The sequence below is a fragment of the Hyperolius riggenbachi genome, chromosome 8 (genome assembly GCF_040937935.1).
Source record: "Hyperolius riggenbachi isolate aHypRig1 chromosome 8, aHypRig1.pri, whole genome shotgun sequence".
In the NCBI taxonomy this organism is placed as follows: Eukaryota; Metazoa; Chordata; class Amphibia; order Anura; family Hyperoliidae; genus Hyperolius; species Hyperolius riggenbachi.
This window is the reverse complement of record NC_090653.1, coordinates 4,554,568-4,579,875: the sequence shown is the minus strand read 5'-3', so window position 1 is coordinate 4,579,875 and position 25,308 is coordinate 4,554,568. Positions and strand designations below refer to the sequence as shown.

Here is a 25,308-nt window from a genome sequence, read left to right as displayed (position 1 = left end):
GGACGTTGAGAGGTATATGAAGCACAATTAGAGGGAAAAGAGGCACCCTGGTATTTATAAAATGGATTAAAATCAGTTAAAAGGGGAAACAGTGAGGTGGCTTACCTCAATAACGAAATTCTTGTATAAACAAATAATTTTATTTAGCACAGGCAACGCATTTCGCTGGTCTCAGCCCGCTTCCTCAGGCCAATCACAGTGCCAATTAGAACAAAACCAATAGCAAAGGGAGCCTCCCTTGTAGAGCACCAGGCAGCGTTCCAAAGCTTAATTTCTACTCCAAACCGGGGATCTCCAAGTTGGGCAACGGGGGGAATGGCTAAGACGGCGACTGAAGACACTAGGGATGGAGCTGCTGTACTTCCATCCTGCTGGCAGTACTGCGATACTGGACATCTGCTTCTCTCTTTCAGTATGCCCCCCATTGTGGAGAAGAAAAAGTTTATTATATTACTAAAATATGGTATTTAGGAAGGTTTTTTTTTTTTTTGGTTTTTTTTTTACAGTAGAATTGTTAAAACCTACAATATTTTACCGCAGGAAGTAATTATGGCAAACTCTATATCTGCATGTAAAGAGGGCCTGGATGCGTTCCTTGCACTGAAGAGCATCCGCGGCTACAATTATTACCTAATTCCCGGAAGAGTTGATCCAGGGATTTATCTGACTGCCATCCGGAGTCGGGAAGAAATTTAGCCTTTAAAGGGAACCTTAACTGAAAGGGATATGGATTTTTCCTTTTAAACAATACCAGTTGCCTGGCAGCCCTGCTGATATCATTGTCTGCAGTAGTGTCTGAATCACACACCTGAAACAAGCATGCATCTAATCCAGTCACACTTCAGTCAGAGCAACTGATCTGCATGCTTGTTCAGGGGCTGTGGCTGAAGGTATTAGAGACACAGGATCAGCAGGAGAGTCAGGCAACTGGTATTATTTTAAAAGGAAAAATCCATATCCTTCTCAGTTTAGGTTCCCTTTAAGGATTTTTGGCCTTCCTCTGAATGAACAGGGACAGTGACGAGAGAAAGGCACCCGATGCTTATATTCTGGTTGGACTTGATGGACAAATGGCTTTTTTTTTAACAAACTAACTTTGTAACGCAAAGCAAGAGAAAGGGCCTGATTCACAAAGCGGTGCTAACAGTTAGCACGCTGGTGAAAAGCCCTTTATCACGCCTAAACTCAGTTTAGGCATGATAAGTTTAGGCGTGATAAGTTTAGGCGTGATAAGTTTAGGCGTGATAAGTTTAAGCACCAACTGGGTTAGCACCGCAGTGCACAGCTGATCAAATGTTTTGCGCTAGCAAAGTCTGGTGCACTTCGCATAGAGTTTAAAGGGAACCTTAACTGAACGGGGGGTAAAGAGTTTCACTTACCTGGGGCTATTACCAGCCCCCTGCAGCAGTCCTGTGCCCTCGGCGCCGCTCTGGAATCCTCTGGTCCCCCGCTGTCACTTAGTTTCGTTTTTATGACTCACCAGTCGCCGGCCGCCATGCGTATTATTGGACGCATTCACCAATGCAATTAGCGCTATTGCGGACCGCAACGCGTGCAAAAATACGCGTTGCCGCATATCTACGTGTGCGGAATGCGGCAACGCGTATTTTTGTATGCGTTGCGGTCCGCAATAGCGCTAATTGCATTGGTGAATGCGTTCAATAATACGCATGGCGGCCGGCGACTGGTGAGTCGTCAAAAACGAAACTAAGTGACAGCGGGGGACCAGAGGATTCCAGAGCGGCGCCGAGGGCACAGGACTGCTGCAGGGGGCTGGTAATAGCCCCAGGTAAGTGAAACTCTTTACCCCCCCGTTCAGTTAAGGTTCCCTTTAATGCCGCTGCTTTGCGTGCGGGACTTTGCGTGCGATCTAAACTTATCTAAACTTATCATGCCTAAACTTATCATGCCTAAACTTATCATGCCTAAACTTATCACACCTTGGGCCTGATTCACAAAGCGGTGCTAACAGTTAGCACCCTGGTGAAAAGCCCTTTATCATGCCTAAACTCAGTTTAGGCATGATAAGTTTAGGTGTGATAAGTTTAGGTGTGATAAGTTTAGGCATGTTAAGTTTAGGGGTGATAAGTTTAGGCATGATAAGTTTAAGCGCCAACTGGGTTAGCACCGCAGTGCACAGCTGATCAAAAGTTTTACGCTAGCAAAGTCTGGTGCACTTCGTATAAAGTTTAATGGCGCTGCTTTGCGTGCGGGACTTTGCAAGCGATCTAAACTTATCTAAACTTAGCATGCCTAAACTTATCACACCTAAACTTATCATGCCTAAACTTATCACACCTAAACTGGCTTTTCACCAGAGTGGTGCAATGGTTATCATGCCTAAAGTCTCTAACTGGGTTAGCACCGCTTTGTGAATCGAGCCCCTTGGGCCTGATTCACAAAGCGGTGCTAACAGTTAGCACGCTGGTGAAAAGCCCTTTATCATGCCTAAACTCAGTTTAGGCATGATACGTTTAGGTGTGATAAGTTTAGGTGGTATAAGTTTAGTCATGATAAGTTTAGGCATGATAAGTTTAAGCACCAACTGGGTTAGCACCGCAGTGCACAGTTGATCAAAAGTTTTGCGCTAGCAAAGTCTGGTGCACTTCGCATAGAGTTTAATGGCGCTGCTTTGTGTGCGGGACTTTGCACGCTATCTACACTTATCTAAACTTAGCATGCCTAAACTTATCACACCTAAACTTATCACGCCTAAACTTATCACGCCTAAACTGGCTTTTCACCAGCGTGGTGCAATGGTTATCATGCCTAAAGTCTCTAACTGGGTTAGCACCGCTTTGTAAATCGAGCCCCTAAACTTATCACACCTAAACTTATCACACCTAAACTTATCACGCCTAAACTTATCACACCTAAACCTATCACGCCTAAACTGGCTTTTTACCAGCGTGGTGCAATGGTTATCATGCCTAAAGTCTCTAACTGGGTTAGCACCGCTTTGTAAATCGAGCCCCTAAACTTATCACACCTAAACTTATCACACCTAAACTTATCACGCCTAAACTTATCACACCTAAACCTATCACGCCTAAACTGGCTTTTTACCAGCGTGGTGCAATGGTTATCATGCCTAAAGTCTCTAACTAGGTTAGCACCGCTTTGTGCATCGAGCCCAATGTATTGGAACTACGGTCAGCCGGATTCCCTCGATGTCACATGACTGATGTGGAGTCGGTGCCCCCCCCCCCCCCCCCCCACAGCGTTATTGTCTTATTTATCCGCCGGACCGCCGCGCACTTACGTCCATTACGATACTTAAAGCCACCCGAGTAATAAAAAGGAACATCAGTTCTTGAAAACAACCAATTAGAGCTTAGGAAGAGGGGCAGAGAGTAATCAGACTCCGATAATTCCACTGAAAGCACTTTGTGAGATCTCTACACGCTGAGCACAACACAGAGTAATTGAATTCTTTCTCCTTTCTTCTCCATTCTGAGATGAAACAAGTTATCAGTAAAATATAGTCTTGCCCTGTCAGTTTGACAACTTAATTACCTTCATCTATCTGTTTCCTTTTCATTCTGGATGGGAAGAAATCTGAATCTTGGCAACCGAGAAAAACTGAAAACAAAGCAAGGCAGGCGGGTACCCGCGAGAGACGATCATTCAGAATGGCGTGACAGCGGCGGTGGCGGCGGCGAAGACGCACTGACGTCACCTTGTCATTCTCACATTAGGAAAGTGTGAAGCGGTTACGCACGCCTAGCCCTGTCATGAGACATTCTCAGGCTACGTGTGATGGAAATGGTAAAGGTTTCGGGCCTTGCCAATATGGCCGCCCTTGTCCTTCACTGCAGACAGGCATACACCTCTTGCCTTTCCTCTACAAGCAGAGCTGGCGATGCCATTGAGGCAAAGGCGGCAGTTGCCCCAGGGCTCTGTCCACTCCAGGGGCCCCTGCGCCATCACCAGACCCCCCAGGTGGCCTCCCCCGACTGCTCTCCATTGACCCGCATGGTTCAGCAACCTTGAAATCTCTCACCTGTCCTGGAGGCAGCTCCATCCTGATCTCTGTCTTCTGCCTTTTCTCTGTGCCCGGTGCAGGTTATTTACATGTAACATGTGCCGGATGAAGAAGACGCAGACAACTGGTTAAAGATGGAGACCAGAATGGAGCAGCCTCCAGGACAGGTAATGCGGTGCCATGGGAAGCAGTCACGGGAGGCCGCCCGGGGGGGGGGAATGGGCAGTGTGGGGGCCTAGATAGCCGACTTTCAAGGGGGATGGGGGGGGGTAAGTTGCTTTTGCACCAGGCTTACCCCCGTCTACAAGGGACAGTTACGGACAGCATTTGGTGACGAGTGTATGATCATGTCACCAAACCCATAGTCTCAAAAAGAAAAATTTGGGCATTTGGTCTTGTTGGTGTGTGGGTAGCCATGTTGTGCCAAGCAGTCTAGACTGTTATCCCCACTATTAGGGTCCAGTGAGTGGAACAGTGAGTGGAATTATGGACGGACAGCTCCCTGAGAATTGGTTTATTTTTTAGTAGTTGCAAAGAATTCTCTTTATCCGCTCTCTCGCCAGGCATGCCGGTCATGTGACATAGCACAGTCACATGACCAGGACAAGGGGAGACTGTAGCTGTACAAACCCAGCAATCGCGGAAAGATCTTTATCAATAACATGATCTTGATTGTATATTCTTACCATTGCTCTGTAACATGAGGGACTGGCTAAACTACACATATTCACTCAATGGGCTCGATTCACAAAGCGGTGCTAACAGTTAGCACCCTGGTGAAAAGCCCTTTATCATGCCTAAACTCAGTTTAGGCATGATAAGTTTAGGTGTGATAAGTTTAGGTGTGATAAGTTTAGGCATGATAAGTTTAGGTGTGATAAGTTTAGGTGTGATAAGTTTAAGCGCCAACTGCGTTAGCACCGCAGTGCACAGCTGATCAAAAGTTTAACGCTAGCAAAGACTGGTGCACTTCGTATAAAGTTTAATGGCGCTGCTTTGCGTGCGGGACTTTGCAAGCGATCTAAACTTATCTAAACTTAGCATGCCTAAACTTATCACACCTAAACTTATCACACCTAAACTTATCACACCTAAACTGGCTTTTCACCAGAGTGGTGCAATGGTTATCATGCCTAAAGTCTTTTAGGCATGCTAACTGGGTTAGCACCGCTTTGTGAATCGAGCCCAATGTATCCATTAACTACATACATCTGGTAGGATTGCACAATCAAGATTGTATCATTTGTGGGTACCTTTTAACTCTACAGAAAAGATCCCTCTCTTTCTCCTGACATTTAACGTTTTGTGATCTCATAGTTTGTATGGGGCCAGGTCTGTGTCTCAGGAGCTGCTTCTTGTGGTTGTCACAGGGGCATATGTATGACTGAAGAAACACTGCCACTGTCTCTTCTACCTCATCACACTCCTATTATATTATCAAGAAGTTATAAATCAGGATGATACCATTTATTGGCTAACTACAAATGAATAAGAATAAACAAGCTTTCGGCCTTGCAGCCTTCGTCAGGTTTACATCCTGTTAGTTTGCAAGCTGGTGGTACAGACAGCTTATATACATGCAACATCAAAAGGGAAAATAGATATTTTTTTCAAGCATAAATACGTCATTAAGATGCCTTAATACAAACAGACCATCTAAATGGGGTAAGATAAGGATCCTTGTTTACTCCATTGCTCACAGACCTGGTATTAGGATTGACCCAGAGGTATCGTAAATTCTTAGTTCACAAGTTCAGCTAGAGTGGCTGAGACAGTTCATATATCATCAATCTCATACCAATATAGAAAGTTGTTGTCCTTATTCAAACCCTTCTGCATAGCTTTGAACCAATTTATAAATTTTGTTTCTGCTATTAATCGGTCATTTGACGTTTTGAAGCCGCAAGGCATCTTAATGACGTATTTATGCTTGAAAAAAAATATCTGTTTTCCCTTTTGATGTTGCATGGATATAAGCTGTCTGTACCACCAGCTTGCAAACTAACAGGATGTAAACCTGACGAAGGCTGCAAGGCCGAAAGCTTGTTTATTCTTATTCATTTGTAGTTAGCCAATAAATGGTATCATCCTGATTTAAAACTTCTTGCTTTTACTGATGGCTAACACGGTACAATACCCTACTGCTACTATTATATTATGCTTTATTTCATAGAGTAAAGGTGGTGAATGTATTAAATATTTTTATATTGTTTGTGCTCCCCCAATGCCCCCCCCCCCCCCCCCCCATAGGACAGGATCCTCCGTACCCGTCGCTTGGTACACCCCTGCTTCCGTGTCATGTGACTCTGTAGCTGGGCACTAGCACTATTGTTTTTGTTTTTGTTTTTTGTGTGTGTTTAGCTATTGGCCAAGCATATTGGTGGTATGTGAAATGCAAATAACCTCTGCCAGGAAAGGGTCACGCCCCAGGATCGGTGAGCGAGGAAAACCGACCACATCGTATGCACACATCGTATTGTTATTGTATTGGATACTGTAATATCATGTTATGGATCGCGCACTTTATACTTTATTGGATACTAGTAGACCTAAGCCTGTTCATATAACGGGCTCTAGGTCTGTCTCACAACCTCCTCCCGCCCCTGTGACCGCTGTCAGCGTGCATGTGTGCACGCCCGCACTGTGCGCACGCCCTCACACACGCCCACCGTGCGCACACACGTCCGCCTGGCTTCCTGGCCCCGTCCTCCTGTCCCAACAGCTGTCTGTACTGCACATGTGCAGCAGCGTAAACGCACGGACGCCGGGACAGGAGACACAGGGGGCTTATTATATAGGATTGTAATATGTTACGGATCGCACACTTTACACTTTATTGGATATTGTGATATGTTACGGATCGCACACTTTACACTTTATTGGATATTGTGATATGTTACGGATCGCGCACTTTACACGCAGAGACTCACCTGGATCAGCGATTCCGACAGTTTCTCCTCATCCACCTGTAAAATGATATTCTTGATTTCCTCGTAGGGCATCCGATACGATCCCAGAAAGATCGCTGCAAGGAATAGCACAACGTTATTGCCTTTCATAAATCTGGCATATTAAATAAAAATAAAAAATACAAGCGAGGACATTAATAACTGCATAAAGGTGAAAAAACCTGAAATTTCAGGCGAAGTTGTTTACAAGCCAGGATCACACAAGCGCTGATTATGGCACAGACCCATCAAGAGACGGCGGGTAATGCTGCAAAGTAAATACAATGCCAATCCAACATCCACCGTCGCTGAGCCCCCCCCCCCCCCATATCTGTGTTTAGCCGTCGCTCACCTGCCGACAGGAAGGATGTGGAACGGCCAGCACTTACTGCCCGCGTGAATTTAGCCATGTGCCTTTATTAAAACAATTATTTTAAATAAAAAGGGATCAACAACCTTAATTTATAGATTATATAAATTATAGATTCCCAGTGACCAATAAATCCCTGCTCCCTCCCAGTTATAAGTGGATCCAAGGTGAGAGACAGATTTTTCAACAACAAAAAAGTGTGGTTTTTGAAAAACAAAAACTATTTGAAAAATTTAAAGAGAATCTGTATTGTTAAAATCGCACAAAAGTAAACATACCAGTGCGTTAGGGGACATCTCCTATTACCCTCTGACACAATTTCGCCGCTCCCCGCCGCATTAAAAGTGGTTAAAAACAGTTTTAAAAAGTTTGTTTATAAACAAACAAAATGGCCACCAAAACAGGAAGTAGGTTGATGTACAGTATGTCCACACATAGAAAATACATTCATACACAAGCAGGCTGTATACACCCTTCCTTTTGAATCTCAAGAGATCATTTGTGTGTTTCTTTCCCCTGCAGCTATCTTCCACTGAAGTGTCAGGCTGTTTCTTCCTGCAGAGTGCAGACAGCTCTGCCTGTATGTAATTCCTCAGTATGTGAAAGCCCAGCCAGCTCAAAGGACGATTTATCCAGCTTGTAAAAGATAAGAGAGAAGAGAGAAGCTGCCATAATCTAAATAATACACAGGCAGTGTGCAGAGAGGGGCCTGGAGGGGGGAGATGCATCACAGAACCACAACACTGAAGAACTTGGCAGCCTTCCAGACACAGGCTGACAAGTCTGACAAGAGAGAGATAAGTTGATTTATTACAGAGATGGTGATAGTAGAACGTGCTGCAGTAAGCCAGAACACATTAGAATAGCTTTTGGAACTTGTAGGATGATAAAAAAACAGGATGCAATTTTTGTTACTGAGTCTCTTTAAAGGAAACGTTTTGTTTTGATTTTGTTTTTGTTTTTTTAATTTGGTAAAATAGCATGTTGCTGCATTTTATTTTATTTTTTACCTTTTCTCACTATTCCCCTTAAAGAGACTCTGAAGCCTTCTAAAAAGCATGTTTTTATTAGACATTTATCTTTAGAAATATCAGCAATGCTAAAACGCCACATTCCCGCGGCAGAACGATGTTATTAAACCCCCCAAATCCCCGGGGGGAAAATGCGGGAAGCATTTCCTGGTAGAGGCAGATATTTGCACTGTAGCTTTGCCTCTATTAGCGTCAATCCCCGCTGATCGCCACCTCTCCCCGCCCCACTCAGTCTTCTTTCCCTGAGAGGGGCAGGGAGAGGCGGAGATCCGCGTGGTGATTGACGCTAATAGAGTCAGAGCTACAGCGCTAAGCTCTGCCTCCGCAGGCAGCAAAATCAATGACTTTGAAAGTCGTGGAATGTTGCCCCGGGGATATGGGGGGGTTCAATTACATCGTTCTGCTGCGGTAATGCGGCGTTTTAGCACTGCTGATATTGCTAAATATAAATGTCTAATAAAAAGATGCTTTTTAGAAGGCTTCAAAGTCTCTTTAACATACCTGGAAATTTTGGTGACAAAAGCATTCATGGGGCTTCGCTATTAAACGCCAAAGTTGGCACAAAATTACACATAATTGCACAAAAATATGAATGGATTAGGCAAAGTCAATTGAATTTCCAAATCTTAATAACTATGTGATATAATAAGTACATCAAGTGATATAATAAGTAGATCATGTGATATAAGTAGTACATCAAGTGATATAATAAGTAGATCATGTGATATAATAAGTAAATCATGTGATGTAGGACTTACAGAGATTCTGGGCCGCTTTGCCATCCAGGACTCTCAGCTCCTTCACTTTCTTCTTTGCAGACACCATCTTCTTCTCCTCCTCCTCCTCCTTTGTCTTTACAGCTACCGAAAAAGAGAGAATTAAAATAAAAAAAATTGAAAAAAAAGGGAAGTAATTCTCTAAAATGTGATATAATTTCTAAAGCTGTGAATTCTGGAGAACAATCACATCTTTCTAATACATAAATATATGAATGCATCTCCCCCTGCATAGTAGTGAAAGCCGTGTGATCTGCATGTGAGGAGGCGGTACTTAGCTTTCACAGGAAGCAGGAAGTGAAAAGTTAGAAGACCCCAGTCTGGCGACAGGTAATGTCCCTGGCAGGACAGGTCTCAAGGTTCCAAAGGTTACATTTCTAATATAAATCTACATAATTATTTTTGTTGAACAAAGACATGTCATTCGAGTTCAACCAGGAAATAAGGTACAACACCTGTCTGTACCCTCACATATCCCTGTTGATCCAGAGGAAGGCGAAAAACCCTTACAAGGCATGGTCAAATTAGCCCCAAAAGGGAAATAATTCCTTCCCGACTCCAGATGGCAATCAGATAAAATCCCTGGATCAATTAACACTAGTAATTATAGCCATGTATGTTTTTCAATGCAAGGAAAGCATCTAAGCCCCCCTTAAACGCAGTTATAACATTTGCCATAACTACTTCCTGTGGCAATGCATTCCACATCTTAATCACTCTTACTGTAAGGAACCCTTTCCTAAATAAATGGCTAAAACGTTTTTTCCTTCACACGCAGATCAAGTTCCCTAGTCCTTTGCACAAGCCCTGGGCCAAATAGCGTATCTGTCCACCAAACTTAGTTCATGCCTGAGTTGATTGAACTTTGCTTTTTCTCAGATTCCTGGTTATAGTTGTTCCCCTGCTCCGTAAGGGCCCTTTCCACCAGCTGCAATGTGCTTCAAAAAGCTGATCGCTGCCGTTTTGCCAATTGCTAGAGCACCGCGATTGCTTATTTTCCACTAGTGCGCTTCACTTTTCACCCGTACGCAATCGTTGGCTCATGCGATTCTCACCAACATCGCACTCGGTTCTTGACGGTTAAATGACGCAATCGGACTAGTGAAAAATGCTGCTTGCGCTTACCTGCTGTACGGCGATTGCGGTCAGAAGAGCAAGCAGCAGTGGAAAAGGGCCCAAACTGAATGGAAAAATCAGCCTGACCTGAGTTCAGCATTTAGTTGGCCGCTGAATTTGTGGCCACTTGTCGCAAGCCATCGCTTACCCCTCCCCCCCTCCCCCCCAGCAGTTCTGCGCGTCTTTCAGAGCGGGAGATATGACTGCGCCCCTATTCATGTACAGAGAACGGCGCACACCACTATTCTGCATGAAGACAAAGCTTTTATTTTGTAAACGTTACCCTTGAAGTGAAGGCTGCAGCATAATGTGAACAAATACCTCTCTGTTCTCCTCTGGCATAATATCGCTTTGCTTGTCCTTCAGCGATTCTGCGAGGGTTAATCATTTTACGAAGCGCGATACGAGAAGCGCATTATTGTCACCGCCAGCGCGTGCGTGCCGCATAAAATGTAAAGACGGGATTCAAATAAATAAGCGAAAATCAACCGTTTAATGAAAGCAAATAATCCCAAGAAATACCATAAATAATAACTAACAGGGTTAGAGTCTTACTGCTCATACACAAGTAGCGCGATTGTACGGTGTATGTAGACAACGCAGACGCATCTCCGCTCGTTAGATCACATGATGTTCCCAGCAATAAACGCGGAAAATACACCTAACGGTAACATTTACAGATATTTGTGCTAACAGTGATCTTATCTCTCCAGTAGTAGGTCCAATACTACCCTGGAGGCCTCACTGAAAATCGCCACTGACATCACAAGTGGGCGTTATTCTCTTTTTACTGCGGGTTTCTAACATTCGCACTGCGCGACTGAAAAGGAAAGGAAGATTGGACCAAATTGCACACAGAAAAAATGCTGCACAAATTGCATTTGGCCAAAAACCAGGGTTTTTTTTTTGCACCAGTGGATAAAGATTACCATAATAATGGTCGTGGCTTTGCGATAGGCAAGAAAATCAGACAGAAACGCCACCAATGGAAAAGAGCTTAGAGTACCCTTGACCCCCATTTAAAACAGCAAACTTTTTTTTTTTGCTGTGCTGTGACATACATCACAGCCCCGCCCTCCATTCTGTTCAGCCGAAATCTTTGTCTGGAGCAGAAGGTGGAGGATGGACGGGGAGGAAGTGTCAGTACTTCCTCCTCTCTGCCAGTCATCAGTAACACCCCCTCCTATTAGTTCCTATCAGCACAGTGCATTGCAGAGCTCTGCTGTGTGTGCACTTAGGGTAATTTAGCTTAGAACGAGTGTACAAATACATCTATTACTACACGTTCCCAGCTAAACTACCTCAAGATCGCACACAGCGCAGCTCCGCAGCACACTGTGCAGATAGGAACTAATAGCAGCAAGTACAAAGGGCGTTACTAATGACAGGCAAAGAGGAAGAAATACTGACACTTCCTCCCCACCCATCCTGCAAGAGGGGGAGGATTGTGCAGATAATAAAAAAGCATTGAAAACATTTGTCACCAAAACGTGGTCAGGTGTACCTTAAAGGGACACTTAAGTCAAAAAAATGAGTTTTACTCACCTGGGCGTTCCTGGCCACAATAGCGCCATCTATGCTGCTATAGCATATATCAAATACCATATAGCAGCATAGAGGGTGCTAATGTGTCTGGGAACACAAAGAATCACTCGCGTCCCCAGCCTGTCAGCTCCTGTCACCGAAACAGGAAGTGGCTGCCGGCGGGGCCAGGAGGATCGGAGGGAGACGGCGAGGGCACCGGACAGCTGCAGGGGGCTATTGGAAGCCCTAGGTGAGTAAAACTCATTTTTTTTGTTTGACTTGAGTGTCCCTTTAAAGCAGATTGGTGGTGTATTTATTTTTTGCTTCTGGCTGTTTCTTCAAGAATTGCCTCCAGATGAAATAATGCCAAATGCCATACTTATCAAGGCCTCTAAAGTTGCCATTTTGGTTTGTTTCTATTGTGTCACCTTTACTGCTCTTGGGGAAATTACCTCACATCCTGTTTAGACAGGAAATGATGAACTCCTCCCAGTCAGAGGACTCCAGGGAGCTATAAACACCCAAAACAGGATCTACACATAATCCAAAACTACATCTAAAAATAACTATAATAGTGGAATAGGTTTATAATCCCAATCTTTGCCCCAAGATCTGCACCGATCTATGAAGAAGTTTTCCCCGGGTTGTCCTTTAAGGCTGCCATCTTTTTACGCAGCAGGAAAAAAATCTCTTTTCCGTCAGGTAGCGCTGATCGGTGTGCCGGCTAGCATACGGCTTTCCCATGACAGGTGACAAACCGCTGTAGAAATTGGCACTGCTAAATGCTGCTGTATGGGAAGATAAAGAGCGGCCGGATGAGGAAAAATGACCGCGAATCGCAGAATCATCCGGAATCCACATTCCTCCTCCACAAACAAAATTATTCTGAGAAAAAAAGTAAAGATTCCGGCTTGTCACTTCTGTTGTCATTAGAGGGACAGTTAATCTCGCAGACAGACAAATGCCCGGCATGGAGGAATGAATCATGGCTCGATGAACGCCGTCCGCCACCAGACGTCTCACCGGCGCTGTGACTGCAGCCATTCCCAGGGTCATTTACTCACCGCCGCGGTACAGGACGCTTATGTACCGTAAACCTTTGTGGGCCTGACCAAATTAATCCGTCCGACACAGCCTGGCATCTCCGATGATAAAATCACCTGTGAGCAGATCATATACATGACTGAATGGTGCTAATCCTATGCTGGGGACACATGAAGAGGACCTGTCACTGGGACAGAAACCAAAATCCAGAACAATACTGCTTTACAATATGTCAGATCTAGTCAGGAGCCCCTTGAACAGCTCTATTCTGCAGGAAAGACTTCCAGAGCTGCAGGCTGAAATCTTACCAGGCAGACCTCTTGCCCCACCCCTTTCTGGATGTGCCCGCCCCTTGCAGTATGAAAAAGACAAATACAATGAGCTGAGGGGCAGTATGGCCTACAGTGCCCACAAATGCAGGCAAGGCTTTGTGCTCCACCCCTTTATGACCCTTGCCCTGCCCCTTGAATTGACCTAATGACAGATCCAAGCAGTAGGCCCGCCCACAGAGCCTGGCATTCAATTATTCAGCTGGGCTCCTTCTGGTGACTGATTTTTTTTACAACTTTCCTTCTTTTTTGTTTTACCCTCTGAGAAGATTTATTGCTGTGATTTGGAGCGGAAATTTTAGTAAATATAGAAAGTTATCCTCCAATAATGTGTTCACTATAGACTGCTAAAACATATTTTTAAAACACATTTAATAAAAACTCTTTCGTACTATTATATCAGCTTCACGCTGCTCTCTGCACTCCCTCCCCTCACACACGGAGGGAGGGGCTACGTTGTGAGCCAATCAGGTGCTGCTGCATAGATAAGCAGTGTGAGACAGATTACAGGAGAGGATAGCAGGATGACGACTCATCACTGGGCTGTTCCTCTTGTGATAAGTGTGGTGAAGTATGTTTGTATTCCCACGAAACACACTGTTTTTGAGCTATAAGAAACGTTTTATTTGAACAGTCGATGTTTTCCTGGAGGTAAGTCCCACCACTCGCCTCACTTTAATTATCATATCTTTTTATACCACATCTGTGGTGTGACAACGCGAGTACCTTATTCATATTTTCTGTGTGATTGAGATAAGGCAATAGATGCAGCATAACATTCAGCCTGTAGTTCTTCCTCAGCCCATAGATGTGGCACAACGTTTTGGCCTATTGTCCTTCCTCAGCCCATAGATGTGGCACAACGTTTTGGCCTGTTCTTCCTCAGCCCATAGATGTGGCACAACGTTTTGGCCTGTTCTTCCTCAGCCCATAGATGTGGCACAACGTTTTGGCCTATTGTCCTTCCTCAGCCCATAGATGTGGCACAACGTTTTGGCCTATTGTCCTTCCTCAGCCCATAGATGTGGCACAACGTTTTGGCATGTTGTTCTTCCTCAGCCCATAGATGTGGCACAACGTTTTGGCATGTTCTTCCTCAGCCCATAGATGTGGCACAACGTTTTGGCATATTGTCCTTCCTCAGCCCATAGATGTGGCACAACGTTTTGGCCTATTGTCCTTCCTCTGGTGCTTTTAGGTCAGCAGGCCCTTTCTCGGGTTGTCACAGGAATACAAGGGTACATAGCCAATATTAGGCTATAAATGCACAACTGAACGGGAGGCAGAGCTGTTTTGTGTATGTTAGATGTAGAATCATCCTTTAATTACTGCGACGTCAGAAAACCAGACAAGTCAGCAGAGTTTTGAGTAAGAGGCCATAGACAGAGGCCCCGTTCCTCCTCCCCGCTGGTCAGGAAATATGGGCACTACTTTGACATCCGCCGCCATAAAGTATCCGCCGCGCCTCTCCGGCAAGCCGGGACATGCGGCCGTTACGGGAAATATCAGCAATTTTGGTGGTTAGGAAGTTTACAAGCAAAGTTGAGGATGGAGTGGCTGATTTCTTTATGGCGCGGAGAGAAGCTCTGCCGATCGGCCCCGGCACTCTATCATCCTCCGCCGTATGACTAAGTGCGACACGGGAGCTCCGCGCCGACATATCAAGAAGAATGACTCCATGCTCAATTCCCTCCTGTGATCTTTGGAGGGAACAACAAGAAAACAGAGGCGGCTGGTTTAACCGCTGACACGCCAGAATGCTCTGCCCTGGAAGGACGCCGCGCGATCTCACCTGCCCTGGAAGGACGCCGCGCAATCTCACCTGCCCTGGAAGGACGCCGCGCGATCTCACCTGCCCTGGAAGGACGCCGCGCAATCTCACCTGCCCTGGAAGGACGCCGCGCAATCTCACCTGCCCTGGAAGGACGCCGCGCAATCTCACCTGCCCTGGAAGGACGCCGCGCAATCTCACCTGCCCTGGAAGGACGCCGCGCAATCTCACCTGCCCTGGAAGGACGCCGCGCAATCTCACCTGCCCTGGAAGGACGCCGCGCAATCTCACCTGCCCTGGAAGGACGCCGCGCAATCTCACCTGCCCTGGAAGGACGCCGCGCGATCTCACCTGCCCGGGAAGGACGCCGCGCGATCTCACCTGCCCGGGAAGGACGCCGCGCGATCTCACCTGCCCGGGAAGGACGCCGCGCGATTTCACCTGCCCGGGAAGGACGCCGCGCGATCTCACCTGCCCTGGAAGGACGCCGCGCGATCTCACCTGCCCTGGAAGGACTACGCGCAATCTCACCTGCCCTGGAAGGACTACGCGCAATCTCACCTGCCCGGGAAGGACGCCGCGCGATCTCACCTGCCCGGGAAGGACGCCGCGCGATCTCACCTGCCCGGGAAGGACTACGCGCGATCTCACCTGCCCTGGAAGGACTACGCGCGATCTCACCTGCCCTGGAAGGACTACGCGCGATCTCACCTGCCCTGGAAGGACTACGCGCGATCTCACCTGCCCTGGAAGGACTACGCGCGATCTCACCTGCCCTGGAAGGATGCCGCGCAATCTCACCTGCCCTGGAAGGATGCCGCGCAATCTCACCTGCCCTGGAAGGTGTATTAATTACATAAAAATTCTCCAAATCAGAACTCAGAACTTCCTCTCTGCTCCAAAATATAAGCAACAGCATAATAACCTTTACAGAAAAATATTTCTTTGTTACAGCCGATACAAATCCTGCAATAAATCTGCAGTATGTCTACTTCCTGCTTTCGCGGAAACAGACATTTTATTAACAGCCGATGCTTTCAAATGAGCTTATCTGGCGTGGCAGTCAGGTGACACAGGGGAGAGATATGATTACAACATGTGATTAGTCACAGATGAGGGGGAATTAGACAGGCTAAACTCTCTAAATACATACAGGGTGCATTTCTCTGTGTTTTCCATCTGTCCTGTGCAAGAGTTCAGGTCCACTTTAAAGAGTCGCACCAGTGATAGGTTATAGTCCAGCCTGAATACAATAGCCAATGATCAGATCCTGAGCTTTGAAAAGTGCTGCAGACATCCCCTACGCTACGCTCTGTGACACCAAAGTATAACTGACACGATGCTGAAAGATCAGGTCAGAAATCCCTCTAGCCCCTCCCACCACCAAACCCACAGAAACTGTTCACATACACTCCTAGAGATGAGGGAGGAGCCTGAACTGTGCACCGCCCCTCACCTGCCAGGGCACACCCAGATAGTGGGAGAAAGGGCGGGCAAGTTGTCCAGTGTGGCCACCATGACTCCCCCTCCCCCACCCATAACAGGTGTGGGCAGAACAACCCCTGCGTTGGAGGCGGGAGCCCCTGTATAAGCAGAAGTTGGGGCCTCTGTACCCCCCCCCCCCCCCCCCATTAGTTCCAGGTGGTGTGCAGAGCCATTGGGAAGAAAGGAAGGAGTACTCTCCCACACAGAAGCTTTGTGAACTGTTAAAGTCTCGTTTACGATCTATTAGTCTTATGCAGAGCGGCAGAAACCAGAGGCAAGAAGAAGCCGGATTCTGTATATAAAAGGGTTTCTGAAAAATGTCAACTACGGTACTTAAAAAAAAAACAAAAAATAAAGCCAGTCGAGGTGTTTAAACCTGGTTTGTTGCGTTAGCTATTTTGCCTCCAGACAGACAGACGAGTGGGGCAAACAAGTCTATCTGCCTGGAACAGAACAAGGACCGATGACCTCACACTCCATAATCGCAGTCTCGTGTTTACCAGCAGCGATCACAGCTGATGCAACTGCCTGTAACGTGTTGTCTTCCTGCAGCTGGGAAGTTAGTGGCTTGTGCTGCTCACACCTGTCTGTCGCTGGAATCTGATGACACACCACTAACCCCGAGAATGTCCCAGAGCCTACTGCAATCCACGCATCCACCACGGGGGGCGCCACCTCCATTCCAACCCCAGCCACGGGGACGCCACAGGACGTGGAATTCCAATAAAATGGATGCATGTTTGTGGCAGTAATGTGACAAAATGTGGAAAACTTCAAGGGGTCCGAATACTTTTGCAACCCACTATATACTATATATATATATGTATGTGTGTATGTACGTATGTATATGTAGTAGCAGTAGGGTATTGTACCGTGTTAGCCATCAGTAAAAGCAAGAAGTTTTAAATCAGGATGATACCATTTATTGGCTAACTACAAATGAATAAGAATAAACAAGCTTTCGGCCTTGCAGCCTTCGTCAGGTTTATATCCTGTTAGTTTGCAAGCTGGTGGTACAGACAGCTTATATACATGCAACATCAAAAGGAAAAACAGATATTTTTTTCAAGCATAAATACATCATTAAGATGCCTTAATACAAACAGACCATCTAAATGGGGTAAGATAAGGATCCTTGTTTACTTTATTGCTCCCAGACCTGGTATTAGGATTGACCCAGAGGTATCGTAAATTCTTAGTTCACAAGTTCAGCTAGGGTGGCTGAGACAGTTCATATATCATCCATCTCATACCAATATAGAAAGTTGTTGTCCTTATTCAGACCCTTCTGCACAGCTTTGAAACAATTTATAAATTTTGTTTCTGCTATTAATCGGTCATTTGACGTTTTGAAGCCGCCCTTCAGGGCAGTGACACGAAGATCATCCATGCTGTGTCCGTTGGACCGAAAGTGTGTAGCAACTGGGAGTCCAGATTTGGTATCATTAATAGTGTGCCTGTGTCCATTCATACGTTTGCGCAGAGTTTGTCCAGTTTCTCCCACGTACATAACATTGGGGCATTTAGCACACATGATCAGATATACCAGATTGGTGGACCCACAAGAAAATTTACCTTGTATTCTGTACTCCTGTTGTGAACCTGGTATCGTTACCCTGTCAGTGGAGTAAATGTGTCTGCAGGTCCCACATATTTTTTGTCGGCAGGGTGATGTTCCGTTTTGTTGAGGCCTATTCAAAGAGCTCCTGACAATCATCTGTTTTAGATTGTGTGGTTGCCGATATGACAAGAGTGGAGGTTTAGGGAATATCGTTCTCAGTCTGTGATCCTTGTGTAAAATGGGATGAAGTTCCTTAGCAATCCTCCTTAAGATTTCCAGGTGTGGGTTGTAGGTGACAACCAAAGGGACACGTTCCTCTTTCTGGTTTTGCTTATATTTCAGGAGTTCAGTCCTGGGGATGTTGCTGGCTTTCCTGATTTGGGCCTCAGCCATGGGAGGACTGTAACCTTGTTTAATGAAAGTGTTCTTAAGGTGATCCAGGTGCTTGTCTCTGTCCATCCTGTCAGAACAAATCCGGTTGTACCTTATAGCTTGGCTGTAAATTATAGAGTTCTTAATGTGCTTGGGATGAAAACTGTCATATCTTAGGTATGTGGGACGGTCTGTAGGTTTGCGATACACAGAGGTTTGTATGTTGTTACCCCTGATGTATATGGTGGTGTCCAGAAAGTTAATCTCTGTGTGAGAGTAGGTAAGTTTCAATTTGATTGTAGGATGGAAGGCATTGAAGTTCCTGTGGAACTGGAGAAGATCATCCTCACTTGCGGACCAGATGATTAAAATATCATCAATGAAGCGGAAGTAGGCCAAGGGTTTTATGCCACATGCATTGAGGTATTCCTCTTCGATTTTGGCCATGAATAGATTTGCATACTGTGGAGCGAATCGCGAACCCATTGCCACGCCCATCTGCTGTAAATAGAGGTCCTGTCCAAAAGTGAAATAATTATGAGTGAGAATGAATTTGATCAGTCCAGTAATAGGCTTTACAGGTATGCCCTGACCCTGAAGATATTTACGGCAGGCCGCAATACCATCATCATGGGGAATGTTCGTGTACAGGGACTCCACGTCCATCGTGGCCAGTATGGTTCCCTCAGGTACTGGGCCGATGGCTGACAGTTTGTTCAGGAGGTGGGTGGTATCCTGTAAGTAGCTGGGTCTTTTACAGACAAGAGGTTTCAAAATGTTTTCCAGCCACCCTGAGATGTTCTCTGTAAGAGTTCCGCTCCCTGAGATTATGGGCCTGCCAGGGTTTCCCTCTTTGTGGATCTTGGGAAGCATGTAAAAGCAGGCTGTTCTAGGCTCTTCAGGGATAAGGGTCCTTACATGTAGTCTGATGTTTGCAGGCAATCTGTTAAACATCCTATTAAGTGCCATCCTGTAGCCTTTTGTGGGGTCCCCCTGTAATTTGGCATAGTGAGCGGTGTTGGATAATTGTCTTTGTGCCTCCTGGATGTAGTCACTGGTGTTCATTATGACTATGGCACCACCTTTATCCGCTGGTTTAATAATAATGTCCTTATTCTCCTTAAGGGATCTGATGGCCTGTCGCTCCTGTGGTGTTACGTTCTGGGCCAGTGTCTTTCTTTTACTCAGGATCCTGTCAGAGATTCTGCGTCTGAATTTGTTTATGTATTTATCCAGGGCCGGGTTTTTTCCTTCTTTGGGGGTCCATCTTTTTTTCTTTTTTTTCTTTTTAGATCTGGTGCGTTTTGGTCCATTATCCATTGTATCACAGGCTTCCTTATCATGGTAGTGTTCCTTGAGTCGCAGCTTTCTGAAAAATTCCTCCATATCTCCACAGAGTGCAATCCTGTCTATGGGTCTCGCAGGGCAGAATGACAGGCCTTTGAAGAGTACTGACATTTCAGCTTCAGTAGCCTGATAAGAGGAAAGATTCATTACACCTGTGGGTTGCTCTTTTTCTGCTGCTTGTGCATCCAGGCGTCCACTCTTAATTCTAAGTCTCTGAAGTTTTTTCTTTTTGTTGTTAATTAGGAATCTCTGTAGTTTCACATAGAAGGTCTGTAATTGATCCCATGTATATCCAGTGTGGTCATCATTCAGAGACAGTTTCAGGCTCTGTATCTCATCCTTTGTAATCCTCTTACGGTTATAGCAGACTCTTAAAAGGTTATTCCGTATTCTCTCCGAGCTCCTCCTGCAGATTTCTTCTGCAAACCTGCTATTGTATGTATGCAGGGTGGGATTCTGTATCCTTAGTCCTTGAGGTATAAGTTTTTCCTTTTTGCATGTAGTCAAGAAAAAGATGTCGCTGTCCAGTTGTGCAAGTTTCTTCAGGTCTTTCTTTAGTTCCAGGAAAGTGCGGTACATTGCGGTATCTTCAAGCATAGTAGTAGCAGTAGGGTATTGTACCGTGTTAGCCATCAGTAAAAGCAAGAAGTTTTAAATCAGGATGATACCATTTATTGGCTAACTACAAATGAATAAGAATAAACAAGCTTTCGGCCTTGCAGCCTTCGTCAGGTTTATATCCTGTTAGTTTGCAAGCTGGTGGTACAGACAGCTTATATACATGCAACATCAAAAGGAAAAACAGATATTTTTTTCAAGCCTAAATACATCATTAAGATGCCTTAATACAAACAGACCATCTAAATGGGGTAAGATAAGGATCCTTGTTTACTTTATTGCTCCCAGACCTGGTATTAGGATTGACCCAGAGGTATCGTAAATTCTTAGTTCACAAGTTCAGCTAGGGTGGCTGAGACAGTTCATATATCATCCATGTATGTATATGTGTATATATATATATATATATATATATATATATATATATATATATATATATATATATATATATATATATATATATATATATATATATATATATATATATATATATATATATATATATATATATATATATATATATATATATATATATATATATATATATATATACATACACATATACATACGTACATACACACATACATATATATATATATATATATATATATATATACACGATCAAACCTCAAAAATAAGAAAGAGGAATGGAAGTCGGGCTACGAAGGACATAAGGAACATCCCCCACACACGGGACAGATCAAAACGTCTTCCCAACACACGGACAGATCGGAATGTCCTCCGCACACGGGAACAGATCGGAACATTCTCCCAACACACGGACAGATCGGAATGTCCTCCACACACGGGACAGATCAGAACGTCTTCCCAACACACGGACAGATCGGAATGTCCTCCACACACGGGAACAGATCGGAACATTCTCCCAACACACGGACAGATCGGAATGTCCTCCACACACGGGACAGATCAGAACGTCTTCCCAACACACGGACAGATCGGAATGTCCTCCACACACGGGAACAGATCGGAACATTCTCCCAACACACGGACAGATCGGAATGTCCTCCACACACGGGACAGATCGGAACATTCTCCCAACACACGGGACAGATCGGAACGTCCTCCCCACACACCGACAGATCGGAACGTCCTCCCCACACACCGACAGATCAGAACGTCCTCCTCACACACGGGACAGATCGGAACGTCCTCCCCACACACTGACAGATCGGAACGTCCTCCCCACACACGGGACAGATCGGAACGTCCTCCCCACACACGGGACAGATCGGAACGTCCTCCACACACGGGACAGATCGGAACGTCCTCCCCACACACGGGACAGATCGGAACGTCCTCCCCACACACGGGACAGATCGGAACGTCCTCCCCACACATGGGACAGATCAGAACGTCCTCCCCACACACCGACAGATCGGAACGTCCTCCCCACACACGGGACAGATCGGAACGTCCTCCCCACACACCGACAGACCGGAACGTCCTCCTCACACACCGACAGATCGGAACGTCCTCCCCACACACGGGACAGATCAGAACGTCCTCCCCACACACCGACAGATCGGAACGTCCTCCCCACACACGGGACAGATCGGAACGTCCTCCCCACACAGGGACAGATCGGAACGTCCTCCCCACACAGGGACAGATCGGAACGTCCTCCTCACACACCGACAGATCGGAACGTCCTCCCCACACACAGGACAGATCGGAACGTCCTCCCCACACACGGGACAGATCGGAACGTCCTCCCCACACACGGGACAGATCGGAACTTCCTCCTCACACACCGACAGATCGGAACGTCCTCCTCACACACCGACAGATCGGAACGTCCTCCCCACACACGGGACAGATCGGAACGTCCTCCCCACACACGGGACAGATCGGAACGTCCTCCCCACACATGGGACAGATCGGAACATCCTCCTCACACACCGACAGACCGGAACGTCCTCCTCACACACCGACAGATCGGAACATCCTCCTCGCACAAGGACAGATCGGAACGTCCTCCTCACACAAGGACAGATCGGAACGTCCTCCTCACACAAGGACAGATCGGAACGTCCTCCTCACACACCGACAGATCGGAACGTCCTCCTCACACACCAACAGATCGGAACGTCCTCCCCACACACGGGACAGATCGGAACGTCCTCCCCACACATGGGACAGATCGGAACGTCCTCCTCACACACCGACAGACCGGAACGTCCTCCTCACACACCGACAGATCGGAACGTCCTCCTCACACAAGGACAGATCGGAACGTCCTCCTCACACAAGGACAGATCGGAACGTCCTCCTCACACAAGGACAGATCGGAACGTCCTCCTCACACAAGGACAGATCGGAACGTCCTCCTCACACAACGACAGATCGGAACGTCCTCCTCACACAACGACAGACCGGAACGTCCTCCTCACACACCGACAGATCGGAACGTCTTCCCCACACACCGACAGATCGGAACGTCCTCCCCACACACGGGACAGATCGGAATGTCCTCCTCACACACCGACAGATCGGAACGTCCTCCCCACACACGGGACAGATTGGAACGTCCTCCCCACACATGGGACAGATCGGAACGTCCTCCTCACACACCGACAGACCGGAACGTCCTCCTCACACACCGACAGATCGGAACGTTCTCCTCACACAAGGACAGATCGGAACGTCCTCCTCACACAAGGACAGATCGGAACGTCCTCCTCACACACGGACAGACTGGAACGTCCTCCTCACACACCGACAGATCGGAATGTCCTCCCCACACACGGACAGATCGGAACGTCCTCCCCACACACCGACAGATCGGAACGTCCTCCCCACACACGGGACAAATTGGACCGTCCTCTTCACACACGGGACAAATTGGAACGTCCTCTTCACACACAGGACAAATTGGAACGTCCTCCCCACACATGGACAGACCGGCAGATCGCTGCTGGAGGAGGCCTCACCCTCCACACGATATCCCCCCTCTTCCTTAGCACAGCCCATGTTATTAAATGCTAATAATATGGATTAAACAACACTGACTGCTAAATAGCCGAGAGAGCTAATTAGATGCGTCTCCGGATAGATGGCGTGTAAGTTCCACATGTGCGATCGCTGCACCTGCATCATACAACGCGCTGCGCCACACCTGCTCATTAACAATTCGCCTTAATAGGCAGATAACTGGTTAATGAAAAGCACACGCCCGACTCACAGAGAGCAGCCGTCGCCGCGGTGCGAGCAGATGTGGCAGAGGGGGCCCTCGCAGCGCTGCGCTCGCTGGGACGGCTTTCTGCGTTCCTCTCCCCCTGAAATTCTCATTCCGCTCCACACCTGCGTATAACGCCGGCCTGTCACTCAGCGAAACCCAACAGCTTGCTATTTACATAAAGAACGGTAAAAAAAACAGCCAGCAGATTAATTCACCGGGGGGATTATGCTGACACAAGATGGTTAAAAGTTCATTTGAAGCCGCATCGGAGGAACAGGTTTTTATTAGAAATGCGCGCGGCGGCGGCGGAAAGCGCTGCGTAACATGAAGGGCGAAATTAAGCTCCATAGAGGTGCGACCGCACTTTCTCTCCCGCCGGTCTTGGAAAAAACGCAACTTTATTGCCATCTGGTATTGCGTGAAATGACAGGCAGCATCTATGTGCTGGGCAGAATACGGAATATCGCTTTTACGGAAACCGTGTGACTTCACTAATCACAGATTACGTTTATTAAAATAAAATAATGAGCGCGAGCTTTGCTTTGTTCCGCCTCTTATCGGAAAGGGGGTCGTGGGAGGGGTCACGCCGCAATCTGTTCTGACAAGTAATTGTTACGCCGACACTTTTAATTACGCAGCACAAAAATCAGCAAAACAGGCCGCCGATCACACAGGACATGCCCTCAAGTGAAAGGAGTATGGAGGCTGCCATATGTCTTTCCTTTTAAGCAATACCAGTTCCCTGGCAGCCCTGCTGATTCTCTGGCTCTAATACTCTTAGCCAAAGCCCCTGAACAAGCATGCAGCAGATCAGCTGTTTCTGACATTGTCAGATCTTAAAAGATTAGCTACATGCTTGTTTCTAGTGTGATTCAGACACTACTGCAGCCAAAGAGATCAGCAGGGCTGCCAGGCAATGTGCATTGTTTAAAAGGAAATACATTTGGCAGCCTTCATATTCTTTTCACTACAGTCATCCTTTAAAGTACCTCTCAAGTGAGAGGGATATGGAGGCTGCCATATATACTTTGTGTTAAACAATACCAGTTGCCTGGAAGCCCTGCTGATCTGTTGGGCTGCAGTAATGTCTGAATCACACACCTGAAACAAGCATGCAGCCAATCCAGCCACACTTCAGTCAGAGCACCTGATCTGCTGCATGCTTGTTCAGGGGCTATGGCTAAAAGTATTACAGGCAGAGGATCAGCAGGACAGCCAGGCATTGTGCATTGTTTAGATAAATATGGCAGCCTCCATATGTTTCTCAGTTCTGGCGTCCTTTAGAGGAGAATTACGGGGAAATATATCCCAAGTGTTCCGTCCCATCATGTAACGCTCATCTGTGTGACGGAAACCACCTGACCACTACATGTGGCGTTTCCTTCAGTCTTGTGACTGATCGCTTTTACAGGGTAGTAAAGAAACCACATCCAGTCTAGAACACGCCTCCTCTTTGCTTCTAGATCCAAGCAGAGTGGGATGATGTCACTATATTGCCCCTCCCACTAGGCATCACATTGCAGTTTAACTGCTTGCCGACCGCTCCACGCCGCTTGGCGTGAACGCGGCAGCAGCCCCAGGACCGCTCCACGCGTGAAGTCCTAAGGGCGGAGATAGCAGGGGATCATGCGCACCGAATACGCGCGTATCCCCGCTGGAATGACGGAGCTCCGCTCCATCCTCAGTCTCCCAGTGGCAATCGATGCGAGGGGACTGTTAGACGGCAAAACCACCGTCTATTTACATGTACAGCGCTGCGATCTATGGCACCGCTGTACTGGGGATAACTGTGACACGGCTGTCCCCCGAGACACGCAGGAGCGATCCGC

At 46.7% G+C, this 25,308-nt stretch overlaps 1 protein-coding gene across 4 annotated transcripts in view; it reads right to left on the bottom strand.

The window, feature by feature from the left end:
* DIAPH2 (diaphanous related formin 2) overlaps positions 1–25,308 on the bottom strand; it is a 1,596,586-nt gene that overhangs the window by 754,259 nt on the left and 817,019 nt on the right. For all 4 annotated transcript variants that reach the window (XM_068249979.1, XM_068249980.1, XM_068249981.1 and 1 more), the window contains 2 exons: positions 9,093–9,194; positions 6,916–7,010 (listed from right to left, as the gene is read on the bottom strand). In XM_068249979.1, the coding sequence (XP_068106080.1) occupies positions 6,916–7,010; positions 9,093–9,194 (197 nt within the window). The remainder of the gene's footprint in view (positions 1–6,915; positions 7,011–9,092; positions 9,195–25,308) is intronic.